A 21,757-nucleotide genomic window follows, 5' to 3' on the forward strand; every position below is an offset into this window, starting at 1 on the left:
GAGGTTTGGTTACCCTCCAATCACTTTCAGCTATTAAAAAGGGCACTAGCCCTCTCAATTTCCAATTGAATGATCCCCTTTTGAAGTTTTTACGACAATTCTATCATTAAAAACCTTATATGCCCCCAGATCATAACTTACAACCCTTGCACTGAGGGCTCTGATGGGGTTATCATCCTAAAAGACCTAATTTCCAATCACTTTCAACTATTAAAAATGGCACTAGCCCCTTGAATTCCCAATCGAATGAGCCTGTTTTGAAGTTTCTACGACAACGCCTTCTATAAAAAGCCTTATATGCCCCCAGGGCTTAAGTTAAAATTCTTGCCCTTGAGGGTTGTGGGGGAGTGACATCCTCAAAAACATATTTTCTATCTGGAAATCAACTACGCTGAACAAAATGGCTTCCTAAAAATTTTGATTGGGTGGGTTTGGGGGAATGATTGGCGTGGGGGGGGGGGCTAGTTGCCCTCCAATCACTTTTGACTATTAAAAAGGGCACTAGACCTTTGAATTTCCAATCGAATAAGCCTTTTTCGAAGTTTCTACGACAACGCCTTCAATAAAACCTTATATGCCCCCAGGGCATAGCTGAAAACTCTTGCCCTGAGGGTTGTGGGGGAGTGTCCTCCTCAAAAACACATTTTCTACCTGCAAATCAACTACGCTGAACAAAATGGCTATATCAATATTTCGATTTGATGTGTTTGGGGGAATCATTGGCGTGAGGGGGGGGGGTAGTTGCCCTCCAATTACTTTCGACTATTAAAAAGAGCACTAGAACTCTCTATTTCTAATCGAATGAGCTCCATTTGAAGTCTCTGCGACGAACCCTATATAAAGTGCCCTGCTTTAAAGAAAAGAAAATAATAAACTGTACATTGTCAACATAGATCTTATATGCCCTCAGGGCATAACTTAAAACCTTTTCCCTGAATGTTGTGGGGGAGTGTCCTCCCCAAAGAGATATTTTCTATCTGGAAATCAACTACGCTGAACAAAATGGCTATCTCAAAATTTTGATTGGATGTGTTTGGGGGAATGACGGGCGTGGGGGGTGGGCTAGTCGCCCTCTAATCACTTTCGACTATTAAAAAGAGCACTAGCCACTCCAATTTCCAATCGAATGAGCCCGTTTCGAAGTTTCTACGACAACTCCTTCGATACGAAGTGCCCGGGTATGGAGAGAAAAAAAACACATTGTGCCCACATCATTCTTTACTTAGGCAGCGCTAGCGCGCTGCCTATGGAAAATGTCAAGCCTTCCAATCACTTTTGACTATTAAAAAGGGCACTAGGCCTTTCGATCTCCAATCGAATGAGCCCTTTTTGAGTTTCTAGGACAACACTTCCTATAAGCACCTTATATGCCCCCAGGGCATAAATTACAACCCTTACCCCAAGGGCTGTGAGGGTGGTTGTCATCCTCTAAGACCTAATTTCCAGAACTTTCAACTACGTTAAACAAAATGGCTATCTAAAAATTGTGATTGGATGGGTCTGGGAAAATGGTAGTTATAAGAGGGGCGTTAGTCTTTCTCCAATCACTTTCAATTATTAAAAAAGGCCCTTTCAATTTCCAATTGAATGAGCCCTTCTGAAGTTTCTGCGTCAACGCTTTCAATAAAAGCCTTATATGCCCCCAGGGCACAACTTACAACCATTGTCCTGACGGCTGGGGGGGGGGTTGTCATCCTCAAAGACCTAATTTCCAGAACTTTCTACTACGTTGAACAAAATGGTTATCTGAAAATTTTGATTTGATGTGTATGGGGGAATGTTGGGCGTGAGACTGAGGTTTGGTTACCCTCCAATCACTTTCAGCTATTAAAAAGGGCACTAGCCCTCTCAATTTCCAATTGAATGATCCCCTTTTGAAGTTTTTACGACAATTCTATCATTAAAAACCTTATATGCCCCCAGATCATAACTTACAACCCTTGCACTGAGGGCTCTGATGGGGTTATCATCCTAAAAGACCTAATTTCCAGAACTATCGACTACGTTGAACAAAATGGATATCTTGAAATTTTGATTGGATTTGCTTGGGGAAATGGTGGGCATGAAAGGGGGGCTAGTTGCAGGGTTCGGACTCGCCTATAAATTTCCAATAAATTCCTATATTTTAATGCACTCCTATAAAATGCCTATATTTTGGCTAAAATCCTATTATTCCTATATTTTTGGCTCAAGAGCACTAAGAACATTGCTCATGATTTGCAATTTTGACTGCTCGTTAAGTAAGTCAAGATGTGCTTTCGTTTGCTTTTGACTCTGCTTGTAAACTGTGCTGTCTTTCGGTGTAGATTGATAATTAATTACAACTGTTGAGCTGTTTGAACTTAACTAATACTTTCTGTTGGGCTTAGTAAGCTGCTTCTGCCTGGGCTATGCTTTTTTGTGGACTTAGTAGCCTATGTTTTGTTGTGTGTCATGTTGGGCCTGTCCGAAATGAGTAAAGATCAGTATATAGGCTAGCAGTCTCTGCTTAATGAGCCTGGAGTTCTTTCTTCCCACCTATGCGTTTTCTGGCTGAACGAACGCTATAAAAGGCTGATGCAAATACGGCCCAGTTTCGGAAATATCCACATCTTTCTTTTTATGGCCTTTTAATCGCGGGATGCTATTTTGCAGGTGATGCTTGGTAATTAAGTATGGGGCCTACCAAGTTTAATAGTTCATGGCTTGCTAAGACGGATTGCAGCGGTAGAAAGATTGACGAATGATGTAAGACTGGGAACGACCAGTACTCGTTCTTTTGCAAACTCTGCTTGAAAAATCTTGGTTGCACAGCTTTGGTTGCTCGGCTAAACCAACACGTGCGATCTGCAGAGCGCAAAGCCGCACTTACTGCTCAACTACATCCACTACAGCTTCACCTGATGGGACAATCTCAAGTTGACGAAACAACCAAGGATGAACCATTAGTTGGTACAAACATGTTTTGTGAGCGTGATGCCGCTTATAAAGCTGAGTTAATATGGACTCTTCAGACGGTATAGAGTTCCATGTCTGCTAACTCTTCATACCATATTGTTGAAACCCTCCATGCGATGTTCCCCGGTAAGATCCCCGATAGAATGTCCCTATGTGTGAAGAAACTCACGTATCTGATCACCGATGCGCTGCATCCGTACTGTATGAAAATTCTTGGGAAGGACATTCAGTCATATTTTGTACTAGAATATGACGGGACAACCAACAACGCTGGTATGAAAGATTTACAGATATGTGTTCGATATTGATCCTCATTCGGAAACGGAATCCAGAGCAGACATTTATGCACAAGTTTTATGGGCCACGCGACAAGTGATGACCTGTATAGGAAGATTATGTCAGCCATTGAGCAGAATCTGCTGCCACTTGAAAAACTGATCACGCTTGGAGGTGACGGACCAAACGGCAACAAAAGCGTTTGGAACAGGTTCAATGCCGAAAAAAAAGAAAGTGACGGGAAAGGGAATGTTGAAGATTGGTACTTGCAACATTCATATAATCCATAACGCTGTCTTGAATGGTCTTCAGGTGTTCGGAGAAGAAAGTTCCAACTTTGTTATTCTTGTGCATTCATTTTTTTACCGGCTGTCCTGCACGTTGTGAAGACTATCGAAAGTGCCAAAAGAAAGTGGGGGTGCCAGAGAATGCTTTCATGAAGCATGTCCCAAGCCACCTGCTGACGATTGGATGTGCATAGCTAGAACCATGCAGCAGTGGCCGGCAATCTTAGAGTACTTCCTGAACTTCGTGCCGAGAGAGAAAAAACTGAAGAATCTTCTGCCCACTCCCAAATTTCTGAAGATTGTGGCTTATATCAAAAATAAGACGATGAAGGTCCAACTCGAGTTTGTCCTAGCCTGAGCAGAACTGTTCATGGGTTTCACCCAACTGTTCCAGAAAGAAGAACCTCTCATTCATGTTCTGCACTCAAAGATCAAAAGACTAGTTGTGACACTTTGCGGGCGGGTCTTTACTCCAGATTTAATGACCGAGACTGAAAATTTCTCACCAGAAATGTTGAACCTTGCTGAAAATTTTGCAGAAAAGCTCAGAGTTTCAGAAAATGTGGAACGAGCTTTTGGTGATAAAGCACCAGTGAAAGCACAAGTCAATATGCCAAAATATTTTATTGCGGGTTTTCTCATATTTTGAACAAATGTCTTCTGGATAAGGATGGTTTTTAGAGGCTTTGCACTATTTGGGTCTGATCAACATTAAGCATTCAAGATGCATTGCCGACACAGCGGTTGTGGTACGCAAGATTGCGATTGGAAAAAGCTCAGATGTCGCCCAGGCTGAGTGGCTGCTTTTGCGGACGGAAACTGGACCCCGTGAGGACATTACTTGGATCGATCATTTCTGGAGCCTTTATTTTGGTCTGGTGAATGAGTGCGGGACAGCAAGTACCCGGAACTTACCAAGATTCTGGAAAACCAGAACTGTTTGTTATTACAAAAGAGCTGTTGAATCTTGCACGTTCCGCATGGTCTTGGTATCAACAATATCTGGAGGAAAAGAAAAATGAAGAGCCATCCGAGAAGGAGAAAGCAGCTTTCGAAGAGGACAACAAGAGGAAGTTGCTGGAGGTTCATGACAAAAAGACAGAAATAGAAGACCTGGAAAGCAACAGGAAAAAACTTAGAGCATCAGATCAAGAAAAGAGAACAGTAGCAGATACTCTACTTCAGGGAGTGACCGACAGAATGAAGAAGCCTGCCGAGTCCATGAGTTCCATAGACATTGCCCTAGCTGTTTCTTTGCCCGAAGGAGCTGTGAAGTCCAGAACAAGTGAAAGAGAGCGGATGATGGAATCTCGAGAATTGAGCAGTCTCTTGCAAAGAGAAAAACTTACCTCATATCGAAATTGATACCCAAGAAGTAGCAAGAGTGGTTTCAAGTATTTTACCTGTATCAGTCAGTGATTGGCATAGTTTGTGTATCTGATTTTTTACTGTTTTTTACTATTTGTACAGTTTGTATTTGAAAAAAAAAAATTTAGAAAATCGGGCAATGACGAATTTATGTGACCAGGCCTCCCCCGACATCTACTACAGATCTGAACCTGAGGACTTCTGAATCCTATATTTGGCCTATATTTGGGTCCTGGAAATCCTATAAAAATAGGACAGAGCATATAATTTGAAACGAACCGACTTGTCCGAACCCTGTAGTTGGCCTTCAACCACTTTCGATTATTAAAAGGTTAATAGCCCTTTGAAATTTAAATTGATTGAGCCCTTTTTGATGTTTTTGCAACAACGCTTTCTATAAAAACCTTATAAGCTCCCAGGGCATGACTTACAATCCTTACCCTGAGGGTTCTGGGAGGGATGGGTTGTCATCCTTAAAGACCCAATTTCCAAAACTTTCCACTACGTTGAATAAAATGGCTATCTACAAATTTTGATTGGATGTATTTGGGGAATAGGTGGGCGTCAGTGGGGGGTTAATTGCCCTCAAATCACTTTCAACTATTAAAAAAGGCACAAGCCCTTTGAATTTCCAATTGAATGAGCCCGTTTTCAAGTTTCTACGGCATAGATTTCAATAAATCCTTATATGCCCCAGGGTATAACTGATAACCCTTGCCCTGAAGATTGTGGCGGGGAGAGTTTCCTGCTCAAAGGTATAATTTCCTGAACTTTAAACTGCGTGGAACAAAATGGCTATATCAAACTTTTAATTGGATATGTCTGGGGACATGGTGGGCGTGGAAAGGGTGTTAGTTGCTTTCCAATCACGTTCAACTATTAAAAGGGCACTAGCCATTCCAATTTCCAATCGAATGAGCCCTTTTTGAATTTTCTACGATGACGCGTTCTTTAAAAACCTTATATGCCCCAAGGGCATAACTAACAACCCTTGCCCTGAGGGCTGTGGGGGAGTATCCTCCTCAAAAACATAATTTCTATGTGAAAATCCACAACACGGAACAAAATGGCTGTCGAAAAATTTTGATTGGCTGTATTTGGGGAAAAGGTGGGCGAGAGAGGGGGGCTAGCTGTCCTCAAATCACTTTCGACTATTAAAAAGGGCACTAATACTACTACTGCTACTATTACTAACAACTCACTGCAGCACCAAGCCGCCTGAGGCCAACACAGCTACGCACGCTCCTCCTCCATCCCAATCTATTAAAAGCATCCCTTTTTACACCCTCCCATGAAGTTTCTATTTAATTTAAATCTTTCTTTATGACTTCTTTCCACCCCGGAGGTGGACTGTCTGCCTTCCGTTTAGCCCTACATGGTTTGTCAAAAAGGATAATCTTCGGAAGTCTCTCACCCTTTATTTACACAACGTGCCCTAGCCATCTCAACCTTTCTTTCATTATAGCTCTAAAGAGCAATATTGAACAACATTTTTCGTATAACCTATTGTTTGGAATAAGGTCAGTCAGCCGGGTACCCAGAACAATCCTTAAGCAATTTCTCTGGAAAACATCTTACAAATCTTCATCCGCTTTTTGGAGCTCCCATGCTTCAGAGCCATATTTGATCACTGCCATCACTGTAGCTTCTAATATTCTAATCTTGGTTTGCAGACTTATCTTCCTATTCTTCCAAACTTTTTTTAACTGTGAAAAAACACCCTGAGCCTTCGCTATTCTACTTTTAACGTCGTCACTGCTCCCACCATCTTTACTAATAATATTACCAAGGTAAGTGAAGCTGTCCACCTGATCCATCTTTTCATTACCCAACTTCACCTTTTTCAAAAGGGCATTAGACCTTTGAATTTCCAATCGAATGAGCCCTTTTTCAAATTTCTACGACAAAGATTTCAATAAAAACTTATGTGCCCCCAGGGCATAACTTATAACCCTTGCCCTGATGACTGTGGGGGGAGTGTCCTGCTCAAAGGTTTAGTTTCCTGAACTGTAACTGCCTGGAACAAAATGGCTATCTCAAAATTTTGATCGGATGTGTTTGGGAAAATGGTGGGCGTGGAAGCGGTGTTAGTTGCCTTCCAATTACTTTTGACTATTAAAAAGGGCACTAGCCATTTCAATTTCTAATCGAATGAGCCCTTTTTGAAGTTTCTAGGACTACGCGTTCTATAAAAATTTTATGTGCCCCCAGGGCATAACTTACAACCCTTGTCCTCAGGGCTGTGAGGGGGGCTGTCATCCTCAAAGACCTAATTTACAGAACTTAAAACTATGTTGAATAAAATGGCTATCTCTAAAAATTTTGAGAAAAAGGTGGGTGTGAGAGGGGGGTTAGTTGCCCTCTAATCACTTTCGACTATTAAAAAGGGCACTAGACCTTTGAATTTCCAATTGAATGAGCCTTTTTGAAGTTTCTACGACAACGCCTTCTATAAAAACTTTATATGCCCCCAGGGCATAACTTACAACCCTTGCCCTGAGGGCCGTGGGTGAGTATCCTCCTCAGAAACATAATATCTATCTGGAAATCAACTACGCTGAACAAAATGGCTATCTCAAACTTTTGATTGGATGTGTTTCGGGGAATAATGGGCGTGGGGGAGGGCGCTAGTTACCCTCCAATCACTTTCGACTAGTAAAAGGTCACTAGACCTTTGAATTTCCAATCGAATTAGCCTTTTTTGAAGTTTCTACGACAACACCATCTATAAAAAGCTTATACGTATAACCCCAGGGCATTAAAAGATATTTTCTATCTGGAAATCAACTCCGCTGAACAAAATGGCTATCTCAAAATTTTGATTAGATATGTTTCGGGAAATGGTGGGCGTGGAAGGGGTGTTAGTTACCTTCCAATTACTTTCGACTATTAAAAAGGGCACAGGCCACTCCAAATTCCAATTGAATGAGCCCTTTTCGAAGCTTCTACGACAACTTATTTGATGCGAAGTGTCCTGGTCTAAAGGGAAAAAAATAATAAATGATACATTGTGCCAACATCGTTCTTATATGCCCTCGGGACATAAATTAAAACCCTTGCCCCGAGTGTTGTGGATGAGTGTCCTCGTGAAAAATATATTATCTATGTGGAAAACAACTACGCCGAACCAATTGGCTAGTTCACAATTTTGATTGGATGTGTTTGGGGTAATGAGGGGCATGGGGGGGCTTGTTGCCCTCCAATCAGTTTCGACTATTAAAAAGGGCATTAGTCCTTTGAATTTCCAACCGAATGAGCCTTTTTTGAAGTTTCTACGACAACACCATCTATAAAAAAACTTATATAACCCCAGGCATAAAAAGATATTTTCTATCTCGAAATCAACTACGCTGAACAAAATGGCTATCTTAAAATTTTTATTAGATGTGTTTCGGGAAATGGTGGGCGTGGAAGAGGTTTTACTTACCTTCCAATCACTTTCGAATATTAAAAAGGGCACAAGTCACTCCAATTTCCAATTGAATGAGCCCTTTTCGAAGCTTCTACGACAACTTCTTCGATACGAAGTGTCCTGCTCTAAAGGAAAAAAATAAATGATACATCGTGCCAACATCGTTCTTATATGCCCTCAAGGCATAACTTAAAACCCTTGCCCCAGGTGTTTTGGGTGAGTATCGTCCTAATAAATATATTTTCTTTTTAGATATCAACAACAATGAACAAAACGGCTATCTAGAACTTTTGATCTGGATGTATTTTGAGAAATAAAGAGCGTGGGGGGGGGCTAGTTGCCCTCCAATAACTTTTGATTATTAAAAAGGGCTATCCCTTTGGATTTCTAACCGAATTAGCCTTTTTTGAAGTTTCTACGACAACGCCTTCAATAAAAACCTTATATGCCCCCAGGGCATAATTTACAACCCTTGCCCTGAAGGCTGTGGGGGAGTGTCTTCCTCAAGTACATATTTTCTATCTGGAAATCAACTACGCTGAACAAAATGGTCATCTCAAAATTTTGATTGGAAGTATTTTGGGGAATGATGGGCGTGGGGGGGGGGGCTAGTTGCCCTCCAATCACTTTTGACAATTAAAAAGGGCATTAGCCCTTTGAATTTCTAATCGAATTAGCCTTTTTTGAAGTTTCTACGACAACGCTTTCAATAAAAACCTTATATGCCCCCAGGGCATAATTTACAACCCTTGCCCTGAAGGCTGTGGGGGAGTGTCTTCCTCAAGTACATAATTTCTATGTGGAAATCAACTACGCTGAACAAAATGGCTATCTCAGAATTTTGATTGGATGTGTTTCGGGAAATGGTGGGCGTGGAAGGGGTGTTTGGTACCTTCCAATCATTTTCGACTATTAAAAAGGGCACAAGCCACTCCAATTTCCAATTGAATGAGCCCTTTTCGAAGGTTCTACGACAACTTCTTGGATACGAAGTGCCCTGCTCTAAAGGAAAAATAATGATACATTGCGCCAACATCGTTCTTATATGCCCTCAGGGCATAACTTAAACCCTTTCCCCAAGGGCTGTGGGGGAGTTTCCTCCTCAGAAACATTTTTTTCTATCTAGAAATCAACTACGCTGAACAAAATGGCTATCTCAAAATTTTGATTGGATGTGTTTGGGGGAATGATGGGTGTGGGGGGGGGGGCTTGTTGCCCTCCAATCACTTTTGACTATTAAAAGGGGCACTAGCCACTCCAATTTCCAATCGAATGAGCCCTTTTCGAAGTTTCTACGACAACTCCTTCGTTACGGAGTGTCTGGACGAAAAATAAATAAAACATTGTGCCCACATCGTTCTTTACTTAGGCAGCGCTATGGCGCTACCCATGATCGTTAATAGGCTGACTCTGAAGGTGGAACTCGTGACATTTTCTCCACGTTTTGCACTCCTTTGAATATTTTAGTAAAATCTTTCACCACATTAGAAGAAGCAGCAAGGTTTTTTTTTATAAAAAGGTCCTAAGAAGTGTACTTAATTGCCTAGTCTTTAGAACGGGAAATGCTACATTATGAGTCTACTTCATCACAAAATAAACCAAATTTACACCTTTGGCACCATGAACCCACGAAGTGTTGCCAAAACTTTGACCAATAAAATAAAAAGTGAACCCCTCTAAAAGTGAATGCTTCATAAGTCACAGATGAGATGCAAGCCACCTGAATGTCCAATTAAAGTCCTGGCTTCTGATATATGCCAATTTTAACCAAAGTCTGATGGTTGGCGATGGCAGCAATGTAGCCTCTCTCTCACAGAGGCAGAACTGAGCACAAACAACAAAAACTTTTGCTGAAGCTTATCTTAATTTCACTTGTTCTTCTAGTAATTAAACTTCTGACAAGTGATTTTAAAAACCACATCTGCCTTCCGTCGGAAACAGTTCCCAATTAGGTAGAACTATGAGTCTAGTTCCCTTATTCCATAACGTTTGTTCTATGCGTTTACCCCCATTCGATTACCCCCCCCGGAAAATAGCCCCGGAAAATACCCCTCCCCCAGAAAATACCACCCCCACCCCCACCGGAAAATACCCCGCGGAAGGTACCTACCCTCAGAAAATACCCCCCCGCGAAATATGCCCGAAAATACCCCCTTCCCTCTGAAAATACCCCAGAAAATACCCCCTTCCTCTGAAAATACCCCCGGAAAATACCCCCCCCCCCGTGGAAAATAAGAATATTATTTGAATTTTTTTTTATTTCCGTAAGGGGTCGGAATTTTGGTACTTGTGTATTATGCGTCACTCACTCAAGTTTACGTTGTGCAAAATTCGAGAACACACCGTTTTTTCATTAATCTCTTCGTTACTTTAGAAATAAATTTGGGCTATAGATTTGCACATTAGGGGGGGGTGTAAAGTATAGCGGGCCTGCATGCATAATGTGTTTTTACAATTATTCTCCATATAAGATAGATAGATAAATAAGTGTATTTTGAAGCCAAATATACGGCCATGAACACAGTAAAATGACATAAATGAAAGGCACAAATAACATAAACTTTGATCAGCGATCATCATAAAACACTTAAATGAAACACTAAATTAACTTAATAATAATTATTGATACTTGGGAAAACGGTCATTGAAAAAAAAACGCTTTAACACTTGCAAAAAACAACTTAAATGAAACATCATATTCACTTTATACTGGGATTTTTTTTTCCAGATACCTCGCTATTCTTCTGTAATTTTGTAGTGGCCATATATAGACCCCGACGCCCTGCCGATAAGGGAAGGCCGGCGGCGGTGGGGCCAAAAACAGTGCGCTGCCGCCGCGCCGCCGGTAAGATGTCAGCGGCGCGCTGCAGGCGCGATCAATGTTGACCGCAAACATTAATGTTTTCATCAGTCTTTCTCAAATCACAGCTTAAATTTATAACAGATTTGAGCCTATTCATGAGTTCAAAACTTAACAAGTCGCTGGCTGGAAACTGGTCTTCTTCGTTATTCATCAAGAACAGTAGAAATTTGGTAGAAACGAAATGGCTGTTACGTTTCAGAACCCTGCCATAATAGTAGAAGTATCTATTAGCTAAGTACTCTTAAGATAAATAATTATCAAAATTAGTAGTTTTTTTTCATCGCGAATTACTGCATACAAAACTTCAAATACCGTATCACAAAATTCGTCAGTTATCTGGGTAAAAACTTTGAATATAAGTTTTAACTAGAAGCTTAATTTTTTCATAATGCCTTTTGCCAATATCTCAAATATCCCAATATTTGCCAATGTCTGTATTGTCACCTTTGAAACAGTTGAAATGGGCGACTTTGATATTGATTGTTTTTTTTGCTTTTTTGAATTCCTAAAAAGCCTTCCTTGTATTAAAGACTGGTTTTTAATAACAATTTAAAAAAATAATTTTAAAGATTTTTTTTGCTTCTTTATAGAATATATGTCAAGTAGGCTAAGGCTGAACTTCCGCTTTTTTTATTTGTTTTGGCTGCTCTTTTGGATATTATTCATTTTTTCTTTTGGGGATTCATTCCAAATTATAAACTCATAAATAGCTAATATCAGCTAAATTTTGAATTTTGGTTATGCCAGTCCTCTAATTTCAAGTCCTCCGGGCATCTTAAGAAATTGGAAAACTGTTACCTTGTTACTACCTTTTTTATTTATTGACGTGCCTGCATTCGTCTGTTTCTCAATAAATTGCTACAATAAAAAACTACACGCCGATCCTTAATCCTTGCAATACGTAAACTGGTTTTCTAGCAACCTTGGATGCACTCTGTTTGAATTACAAATCGCTAGTCAAAAAAAAAGGTCTACGACAGTAGTTAGACCCAGGCGCCAAGCCAATGAGGGAAGACCGGCAGTGGCGGGGCCAAAAATAGCGCGCCCCGCCGCGCCGCCGGTAAGATGTGGCGGCGCGCCACCGGCGCGATCAATGTTGACCGCATGTTTTCATCAGTCTTTCTCAAATCACAGCTTAAATTTACAACAGATGCGAGCCTATTCATGAACTCAAAAATTCACAAGTCGCTGGCTGGAAACTGTTCTTCTTCGGTACTCATCAAGAGAAGTAGAAATCTGGTAGAAACGAAATGGCTGTGGCGTTTCAGAACCCTTGCATAATACGAGTAATTGAAGTATCTATTAGCTATGTATTCTTAACATAAATAATTATCAAAATTAGTAGCTTTTTTCATCGAGCATTACAGCATACAAAACTTCAAATGCCGTATCACAAAATTCGATAGCTATCTGGGTAAAAACTTTTAATATAACTTTGAACTTAGAAGCTTAATTTTTTCATAATGCCCTTTGCCTATATCTGTTTTGTCACCTTTAAAACAGTTGAAATGGGTGACTTTTATACTGATTGTTTTTTTTTTTTTGCTCTTTTTGATTCCTAAAAAGCCACTGGTTTTTAATAACAATTTTTAAAAAATTGATTTTAAAGTTTTTTTGGCTTCTTTATAGAATATATGTCATGTAGGCTAAAGCTGAACTGCTGCTTTTTTATTGCTTTTGGCTGCTCTTTTGGATATTATTCATTTTTTTCTTTTGGGGATTCATACCAAATTACAAAATGATGAATACCTAATATCAGTTAAATTATAAACTGCATCTAAAAGGAGTAAATTTATCAAATTGAAAAATACATGATGAACATTCATATGAGAACACTTCAATTACAATGAAACAAAAAACACTTAATGGTTTATTGGGTTTGATTTCTTAGGTAAAAAAAAGAAAAGCTCATCCGTTTTAAATGTAATTAAATGAAATAATATGCAGACTGAAGGAGCTCCAGGAAGATGTTGAGATTTTCATCCTAGTTCGTAACTTTTAATCCAGGCAAAATGTTAGCACACTTAGTATCAGTTATTGAGTTTAAACTTTGATTTCCAAATGCTCACAAAAATTATCAAATTTAAGAAAGTCGCAACAATAAGTCACCTTGGGTCAAAATACTCAAAGACTCCTCTTTGATCCCCACCAGGGTCAAAGCTTCTGCTATGGTCATTTCCATGGAAATCTCCAAAGAGTTTCTTTTTAAAATAGCTTTCAAGCGTAGTTAGGGGTATTTAGCCTTTTTTGCTTTTCTTCAAAGCTTTAAAAAAGTGTTATAATATTCCAAATGCTACATTTGTTATGTTTGTTTATATTTTGGTTCATCATTTGTGGGGTGATCGAATTTTTTAAACCACTGTAGATACGTAAGAACGTTGCAACATCTAGTACCCTGAGGTCATGAGACTGTCAAAGACTCCTTCTTTAACCTCCCAAATTGAAAGCTTTTATTATGACATGACCTTTTAATGTAACTTGGGCACTGGGCTAAAGGCGCTATTGTCACTCGAGCGCAACGGTTGGTAGAGATGTCGATATCGCTTTCTTTACACCAATTCGTTTTAGTGTGAATCTGCCTGGTACTTATGAATGAATGTTTTCAAAGTAAACCCGTTTCATCATTAAGAAAAAAAACGATTTGGACGCGTATGTTCCTTTTCCTTTGGGGAGTAAAACTATACAATGGTTTTATCAAGTATGACTCACGAAAATTTTGTTAACTTATATCAAGTTTTCAACTTTTTGTAACACCCGCTTTTAATTAAAAAAAAATCAAGGTCTCATCATTTAAATCTAATAAATCCATATTCCCCCCCCCCTCTGGATACCAGCTTGATATGATACCGTCTCTGCTTTAAATAAAACAAAGTAATTAACTTATTGGCACCCCTGCTTTCCAAAAAAAAAATCGAGGTGTTATCATATGAATATGGTAGTTCCCTATCCCCACCCCCTCTGGATACCACTTTGATAGGATGCCGTCTCGACTTTAGATTGAAAAAAATTAACTTTTTGGGATTCCTGCTTTGAATAAAGAAATTTCGAGATCTTTTCATTTAAATGTAATACCTTCCTACCCCCCCCCCTTGATACCACCTTCATAGGATACCGTCTCAGCTTTCATTAGAAAAATAATTTACTTAATAATTAACTAGGTCACTATATGTTTCAAGCTAACACGTAAAATAACGTTAAACAGCTTAGTATTCCTTGAAAAAAAAAATTGAGTGTATGAGTAAAGGGGTACAAAGACAACAACAAAAATGTCGAACTTATTCAGATATACCTCAAATTATTGGAAAACTGAGTCACAGATTCGCCGTGGCATTCAATAAGATCCAAAGAATCTAATTAAAAGGGAGCACACACAAAATCCAAATTAGGCCAGTAGCCTATGAGAAATCGCAAAATACCCAAGACAATGAACAAGTCCTAATGGGGGGCCCTGGGTCTATCAAAATATTTCAATGGGTTCCCAGGGAATTTGATATCATTTTCTTCTGTCTCCACTTTAAATGAAAAAAATAATTATCTTTTTGGCATCCCTGCTTTCAATAAAAAAAATGAGGAATTATCATTTTAAAATGATAGCCCCCTATCCCCCCCCCCCTATAGACAATAATTTACAATTTATTTATGTATCATATTTTTGGGGTAACTTCCGGTTCAATCTTTAATTCCCCAACCTTGTAGATAGCTTAGTCTATAGCTAAATTTTGTCTCAAAAGAAGGGTTTTTTTTGGGGGGGGGGGGAAGGGTAGAAATGTTTCAGAAAGAAGATTGTATTTTTTATCAGGCGTTCAACAATTGAACATTAAATATTAAGAAAATCTTATCTAAAAACAGCAAAAAAAATCAAAAAAATCTGCAAATTTACAATTCAGCTGTAGAAACAATTTGTCGGCTGTCAATTTTAAAATCCAACTGAAGGCTGAAGCTCTATAGTAGTGAATGCGTTCTATAATTCTATTGACTACGAATGATGTAAGAAATAGCCATTGGGAAACTGCATTTGAAATGATTTAAACTCATTTCATTAAGACGATACTTTTTTTGTTAACATATGAAGAACTGTGTATATTGCAATATTTGCAATTGCATATTGCATCTATCTTGTTTTTATGCAAAGTAACAAAAGAGACGAAAAATAATGAACAAGAGTGTAGTGAAGAACTATGGTATGCAAAGTAATATTTGGCAGGGAAAGTCACTGGTGATAAATCGCTAGGGGTGCCACCGTGATTGCTTGATTTTCGGGGAATCGGGGACCCAATTTGTTCGGGGTGACGCATAGATTTTCGGGGAAATACCCGAAAATTCGTGGATAGTGCAAGCCCTGCTTGATTTCTAATCAGGGAGATCGAAATACTAAACCACACGAGAAGGAAAAGCTCCGACTTTGAAGTTGACGCAATAAAGAGTTGCCGCAAAAATTATTTAAATTTAACCGAACACTGCCGACTTTGCCGGTGGCGTTGCGACACTTCGGCGGCGTTCCACCGAGCCTCTTGGCGGTGGCGTTCAGTCGATCCGCCGGCGCGGCACCGGGGTCTAACTGTAGTGTAGTTGGTCCATAATACAACAACAAGGATATTGTTCGTCACATGGAGTGAACGCTTTATAATTTAAAAAAGATTTCCTGCCAAAGAGCCTGTTAGACGACAGGCAAACAAAAAAACATAGCGTATACTCTTTTGTGAGGAACGAAGGAAAAACAAATGATTGTGAAATGAAACAGGATATATTTACATTTACTTATAAAATTTGCCCCTTTTAGTAAAACTATCTTACTAACGATGATGCAATCTCTATAACGTGACATAAGTGCCTGCTTAAAGACTTCAGGAATAAAAACGAAAAAAAAAAACACATGCTTTATTAGGAGCATCCGAAATTCAGATGACTTTGATTATTAAAGTACTCTGGGGAAACTCTTTCCATTGTATGGCATCACAGAAAAATTCTCCTCAAATTATTGGTTGGCTGGGTCTTATGGAACTACCAAGTAGATGCAGTAAGATAATTTTCTTATACATTTTTCTGTATATGGTAGAGTCAAACTTTATGCTAGGAAATACCGCCACCACTGGAACTCTATCTCTCTACTTTCGTTAATACTTCTATTAGATACTATGAAACTCTCACTACTCTTACAATATAATCTGTTAAAAGTTTTTAAACTGTTTGCCAACCAATGCAATGAGAGCATCTTTTTAAAGCCCCAAAAAATAAAGTGAGTACTCTTACAATATAATCTGGTAAAGTTTTTAAAGTGTTTAACTATCAATGCAATGAGAGCATCTCTTTATAGCCCCAGAAATAAAAAGTCATTTTGCGTGACAAATACTAAAGAAGGAATATTGAAGGCAAATGTTGGCTAGATTTTATGCTACATTTTTGTATTACTAAGCATAGTTTCGCATGACTTGGAATCGATTTTGAATAAAAACTGTCTTCAATTCATTCATATCCGTAGGTTTCACTAAATAAACAAGATAAGCTATCGTTATGCACGGAAAAATTGTTTAGTTTGGTTTTGATGATTTTTTCCGTGAAAAGTAATGAGCAAATTTAAAACTTTAATCGAGCAGAAATATAAGATGTTAATATAAAATTAGAAAAAATGACCGTGAATGAAGAAACGAAACTTAAAACAAGTAAAAATTAACTTAAAATCGTTTTTTTTAGCAAGATTAAGGAACTCAAGATATTGAATGAACCCAGTCAATGAAATTTTTAAGCCAATGGACCGGTAACATTCAGTGATCCGGAAGTTGTTACATTTTTTTCTGTATAAATATAGTTTGGTTAATTATAGAACTTAAGTATTTCTGCTGATGATGAAGACCGATTGTGTCTTTGAAATATTCAGAATTTTTGTATTTGTTTTTTCACTGTCTAATATAGGACTTATCCCTATTGAAACTCCTATTCGTTTCGTTGAAATCTTAAAATAAATTAAACTAAACTTAATATGAACGTAAAATACCGTGTATGAGGACAGCTTCGAGCCCCTACAATCTGCTCAAAAGGCTATATTTTAATTTATGCTTTACTGAAAACTATATAAATGGCTTAAATTAAAACTTTCTTCAACGAGATTTTGTTTAATAATAGTTTGGGGCCTTAATGGAATTTAAGTGGCATTGTTATTATGTGATTCGGAATTAGCGGGAGGGGGGATATTGCTACAAAAAATTTTTATCAAAGAGTTTAATTCTCGAGAATTCAATTACTACTTTTTATTCAACTTTCTTTTTTTGGGGGCATTTCAGCGAGTGATGTAACTGGCCATACTATGAACATAACACGAATAAATAGGGAACATATGGGAACATATACATGCATAGCAGACAATGGCATTCCTCCACCTGCTTTTAAAAACTTCATCATTGAAGTTCACTGTAAGTTTCATTTTTCAATTTTATTCTCTTTGTGTTCTGTGCCGTTTAAGGATGAATTTATGTTCGAGATTAAATAAAAAAAAAATAATAACTGAAAGTAAGGAACGACGTTAAAACTTAAAACGAACAGAAATTATTCCGTATATGAAAGGGGCTGTCCCCTCCTCAACGCCTCGCTCTTTACGCTAAATTTTTTAATTTTTTAAAAATAAAAAATCGTTTTTAGAAAGTCAAACTTACGCGTAAAGAGTGAGGCGTTGAGGAGGGGACAGCCCCTTTCATATACGGAGTAATTTCTGTTCATTTTAAGTTTTAACGTCGTTCCTTACTTTCAGTTAAAAAAACTTGTTATTTTATTTAATTTTTGAACGTTTTTGAATTAATGCAGGTTTTGATTTTGGCTCACCGTACATGAATAATTAAAACAAAATTTCAATATGAATTTTACATTTATTTCGTTAAATGGCACTCTTAATACCTGTTAAATTTTATTTACTAATGTTTTTATTAGTAATAAATATACATAACTTACGAATTAACTTACGTAACGAAACTCTATATTCTTATATTTTTAATACGTTTATTAGAGGGTTCGCCCCCTAGTCAATACCTTGCTTTTTAAGCTAAAGTTCGAATTTAGTTCCAATTCTTTAAAAATGACCTCTTAATCACAAATGCCGTTAATTAGAATAAATAGCTCTTATAAAAGTACTAAAAAATCTTTGGATTAAGGAGCGAGGTATTGACCAGGGGATAAACCCAATCTTATAAGTAATGTTTTCTGTCGTTTTAAGTTTTGATGTTCCTCCATACTTTAAGTTAAATAACACGTTTTTTTTATAAATATAATTTCTGATCTTTATATAAATAATGCTGGGAAATCCAGCACCCCCTTCATAGCAATGTCCCTTCTCCCATGAAAAATTCCTTCGTGGTAAGATCCTCCCACATAACCCCCGACCAACTCTCCCCCCCCTACTACCAGAAAAAATCCTCTCTGAAAACGTCTGTATACTTCCCAATAACCAATGCTATATGTTAACATTGGGTAAAATTCACAACTTTCAGCCCTCCCCCCGGGGAATTCGGTGGATAAAGTCATCCTGAAAGACATAGTTATCATATTTTCGACCATGATGAACAAAATCTCATAATTTTGATCGGATGACTTCGAGAAAAAAATGAGCGTGGGAGGGGGCCTAGTTGCCCTCCATTTTTTGTGGTCCCTTAAAAAGAGCACTAGAACTTTTAATTTTCGTCCCAATGAGCCCTCCTACAATATTCTAGGACCACTGGGTCCGTATGATCACCCCTGGGGGAAAAAACAAACAAATAAACATGCATCCATGATCTTTCTTCTGGCAAAAAATGCAAAATTCTACATTTTTGTATATAGTAGCTTGAAACCTCCGCAGTAAGGTTCTCTGATACGCTGAATATGATGGTGTGATTTTCATTAAGGTTCTATAACTTTTAGGGAATCTTTCCCCCTTTTTTCGAAAATCAGCCAAATTTTCTCAGGCGCGTAACTTTTGATAAGTGGGACTAAACCCTATGAAACTTATATATTTGAACTTAGCATTAAAATCTGATTCTTTTGATGTATGTATTGGTATCAAAATTCTGTTTTTTGAGTTTTGGTTACTATTGACCCGGGTCTCTCCTCACTTACAGTTCGTTACCACGAACTGTTTGATTTTCAAATTCTTATTTATACTTGTGTGTGATATTGTTGGTCACTGGGCTAGCTTAAAACACAGTAGTTTTGGCCGTTGTTGACGGGGTTTCACAAAAGGGGGGACCTTGTGGAACACAAAATCCGGTTGTAAATTGAATAAGAAATGGTACGCCCTTAATGATTTATAATTTATGGAAGGCTTTCTTACGGAAGTAAAGGGCGAAGTCGGAATTTCAAACAAACAAAATTTTCGTTACACAGACTACGCAAGATATATTACAAACTGATGATAATCTCCAATGTATGTAGAATTCTGAAAACTTGGACTTTACCGGGAACACAAAACCAGCCCTCAAGAACAGCATATTCTCTTAGGAGCAGAAAATTCAAAAAATAGTCGGGAGAAAATAAACTTATTCTTTTTAGATGAATTTTCAGTCGTTTTCGGTTTTTTTAGTATGCACAATAAATCTTAAAATGATCTCTATTTAATTTAGGCGATGAAACTGAAGAAGTCAAAAGGAGTTTTTTCCAATAGGAGGCTAAATTTAGGTTTTTACTTCATACCTCTGATAAACGTTCCCATAAAATGCGCACCACTTCGTCACATAAATAAAGAGTCCGACGGCTATGTTGTCTCCATATCTTTGAAAATTTACATATGATAAATTCCATTATTTTTATGAAAATTAAAATTAAAAATGACATTTTTTTCATTGGGCGTTCTTTTTTAAAACGAATTTTCAGTTTTCACTTGTTAGAGGAGCTGGAAGGGGAAAATACAGAGATTGTAAATCTCCTATCAAGAGTTTACGACTATTGATATTACAATGGCACCCTTATTACACTTTCAGTCTTTCTACTACACAAATAGCGTCGAAGAGTGCCATTGTTGGAGTCACTTGGCATTTTATGATTGATTTATTAAGAAAAGTTTATAAGATACGCTTAGATAGATGCAACTTTTAAATGAGCTACTAAACTGTTCTGTGACCTTAAGGTAGCCTGCAAGCCCGGGCAGAAAAAAAAATTATAAATCAATAAGGAAATGCGTGCTAACTATACAAAAAAATTTAAACTCATTTTTCAAGAGGGGGGGGGGGCTTAAACCCACCATTTTATGATTTTAAACTATGAAAAATCGATTGGTAATCTTCAAGTTTTCATTCTCCAGCATTTCCAGCAGGCCCTCTTTAAACCCAACTTCAGATTTTCTGGCACAAAATGGAAGAAAATTCCACTTTCCTGCTGCATGATTTCTTTTGCTACTTGAAAAGGATACTAAATATTATGAACTTTTTCAAATGAACCCTCTCCCGAAATTTTATGGCCACTGGTTCGGTATCGTCCCCCCCCCCCCGAAAAATAAGACAAAAAAAAAGAAACACGGCAGTAATACCCATGCAAAAATTGGATTTCCTTCTTCCTCTAGGTGGGTATGGCAATTCTCCCATGCAGGGTTTCTGACCAGGGTCATTCCAATGGCACAATTTCCTGTTATTTACACCACCATTTTTTTCGAAGGGAGGGAGTTTCAGGCTTTTTTTTCTAAAATCCCGCTAACTTAATCTCACATCAACCTTTTGCTATCAATTTTAACTAGAATAATAGTTACCATTCCTCAATCAGCTTAGAATCGTTATTTTTCCTTGCTAGACAGTTTTTTCTTCAAAACACGAGTTAAACTTTCTGTTACTGTGGGTCGTGGCTCGCTCTTTACTAGGTAGAAGCTGTTGCTACAACCATGATACTTTGGTTTATGTTCTTGGACTTAGCGGGCTATCTCAAACAAAGTTTAAAATCCAAGAATGGCAAGTTGTTAAGCTGCGGCGTACTGTAGCTTTACTCCTTATGCTACAAATCTTGCATGAATTTAATGCTCAGCTAATTTTGGTGTTGTGAGATCCTTGTTGAGATATGAAAGCTCTTTTGTGTTCTCGATAATTCCTTAAATGAGTACCTTTAGGAAGAAAAACTTGAGAATCATATTTTGCTTCCGTAAATAAGCAAAATCTAAGCTGTCATAGCTGCATTTGTGCTGAATAAAGAAAAGTCTATTTGTGTTTCGTGAAAAGTGTTTCTTGTACAACAGGATCTTACAGATTGACCACGATTTCTCTGTTTTTAATAAACATTAATTATGGATCTTAAGGCTGTAGACCACTGAGGCATATTAAACACAAGACTATGAGGCTAAAATGAATCATGCTGTGCACTTTCTTTCTAGAAAATAATCCACTTGCCGAAATTTTGAAAATGTGCAAAATAAATCCCATCTTGAATTCTCTGGATCTTGAATTAAACTTGAATCATAACATGATGTAGAAATTTTAATTTTATCTTTGTTTTTGTTTTTGTTTTTTTTATTTTTTAGTTCCTCCTCTTATTCGTATTCAGAATCAGATGATAGGCATTGTTAGTGGAAGCCTTGGACTTCTTGAATGTTATGTTGAAGCCTTTCCTGAAGCTGTTTGCTACTGGGAGCGGTCAGATGGGAAACTTGTTGAAAATTCTGCAAAGCATCAAATT

The 21,757-nt window shown here is 37.9% G+C and overlaps 1 protein-coding gene across 1 annotated transcript in view; it reads left to right on the forward strand.

The window, feature by feature from the left end:
• Positions 1–21,757, forward strand: part of LOC148939429 (uncharacterized) — a 369,107-nt gene that overhangs the window by 191,989 nt on the left and 155,361 nt on the right. The window contains exons 8-9 of the mRNA XM_089106873.1: positions 17,422–17,550; positions 21,603–21,757. The exon at positions 21,603–21,757 is cut by the window's right edge and continues 27 nt beyond it. Of these exons, the coding sequence (XP_088962999.1) occupies positions 17,422–17,550; positions 21,603–21,757 (284 nt within the window). The remainder of the gene's footprint in view (positions 1–17,421; positions 17,551–21,602) is intronic.

This window comes from Artemia sp. Qi Xiang Cuo, chromosome 21 (assembly GCF_049724085.1).
Source record: "Artemia sp. Qi Xiang Cuo chromosome 21, ASM4972408v1, whole genome shotgun sequence".
Taxonomy (NCBI): Eukaryota; Metazoa; Arthropoda; class Branchiopoda; order Anostraca; family Artemiidae; genus Artemia; species Artemia sp. Qi Xiang Cuo.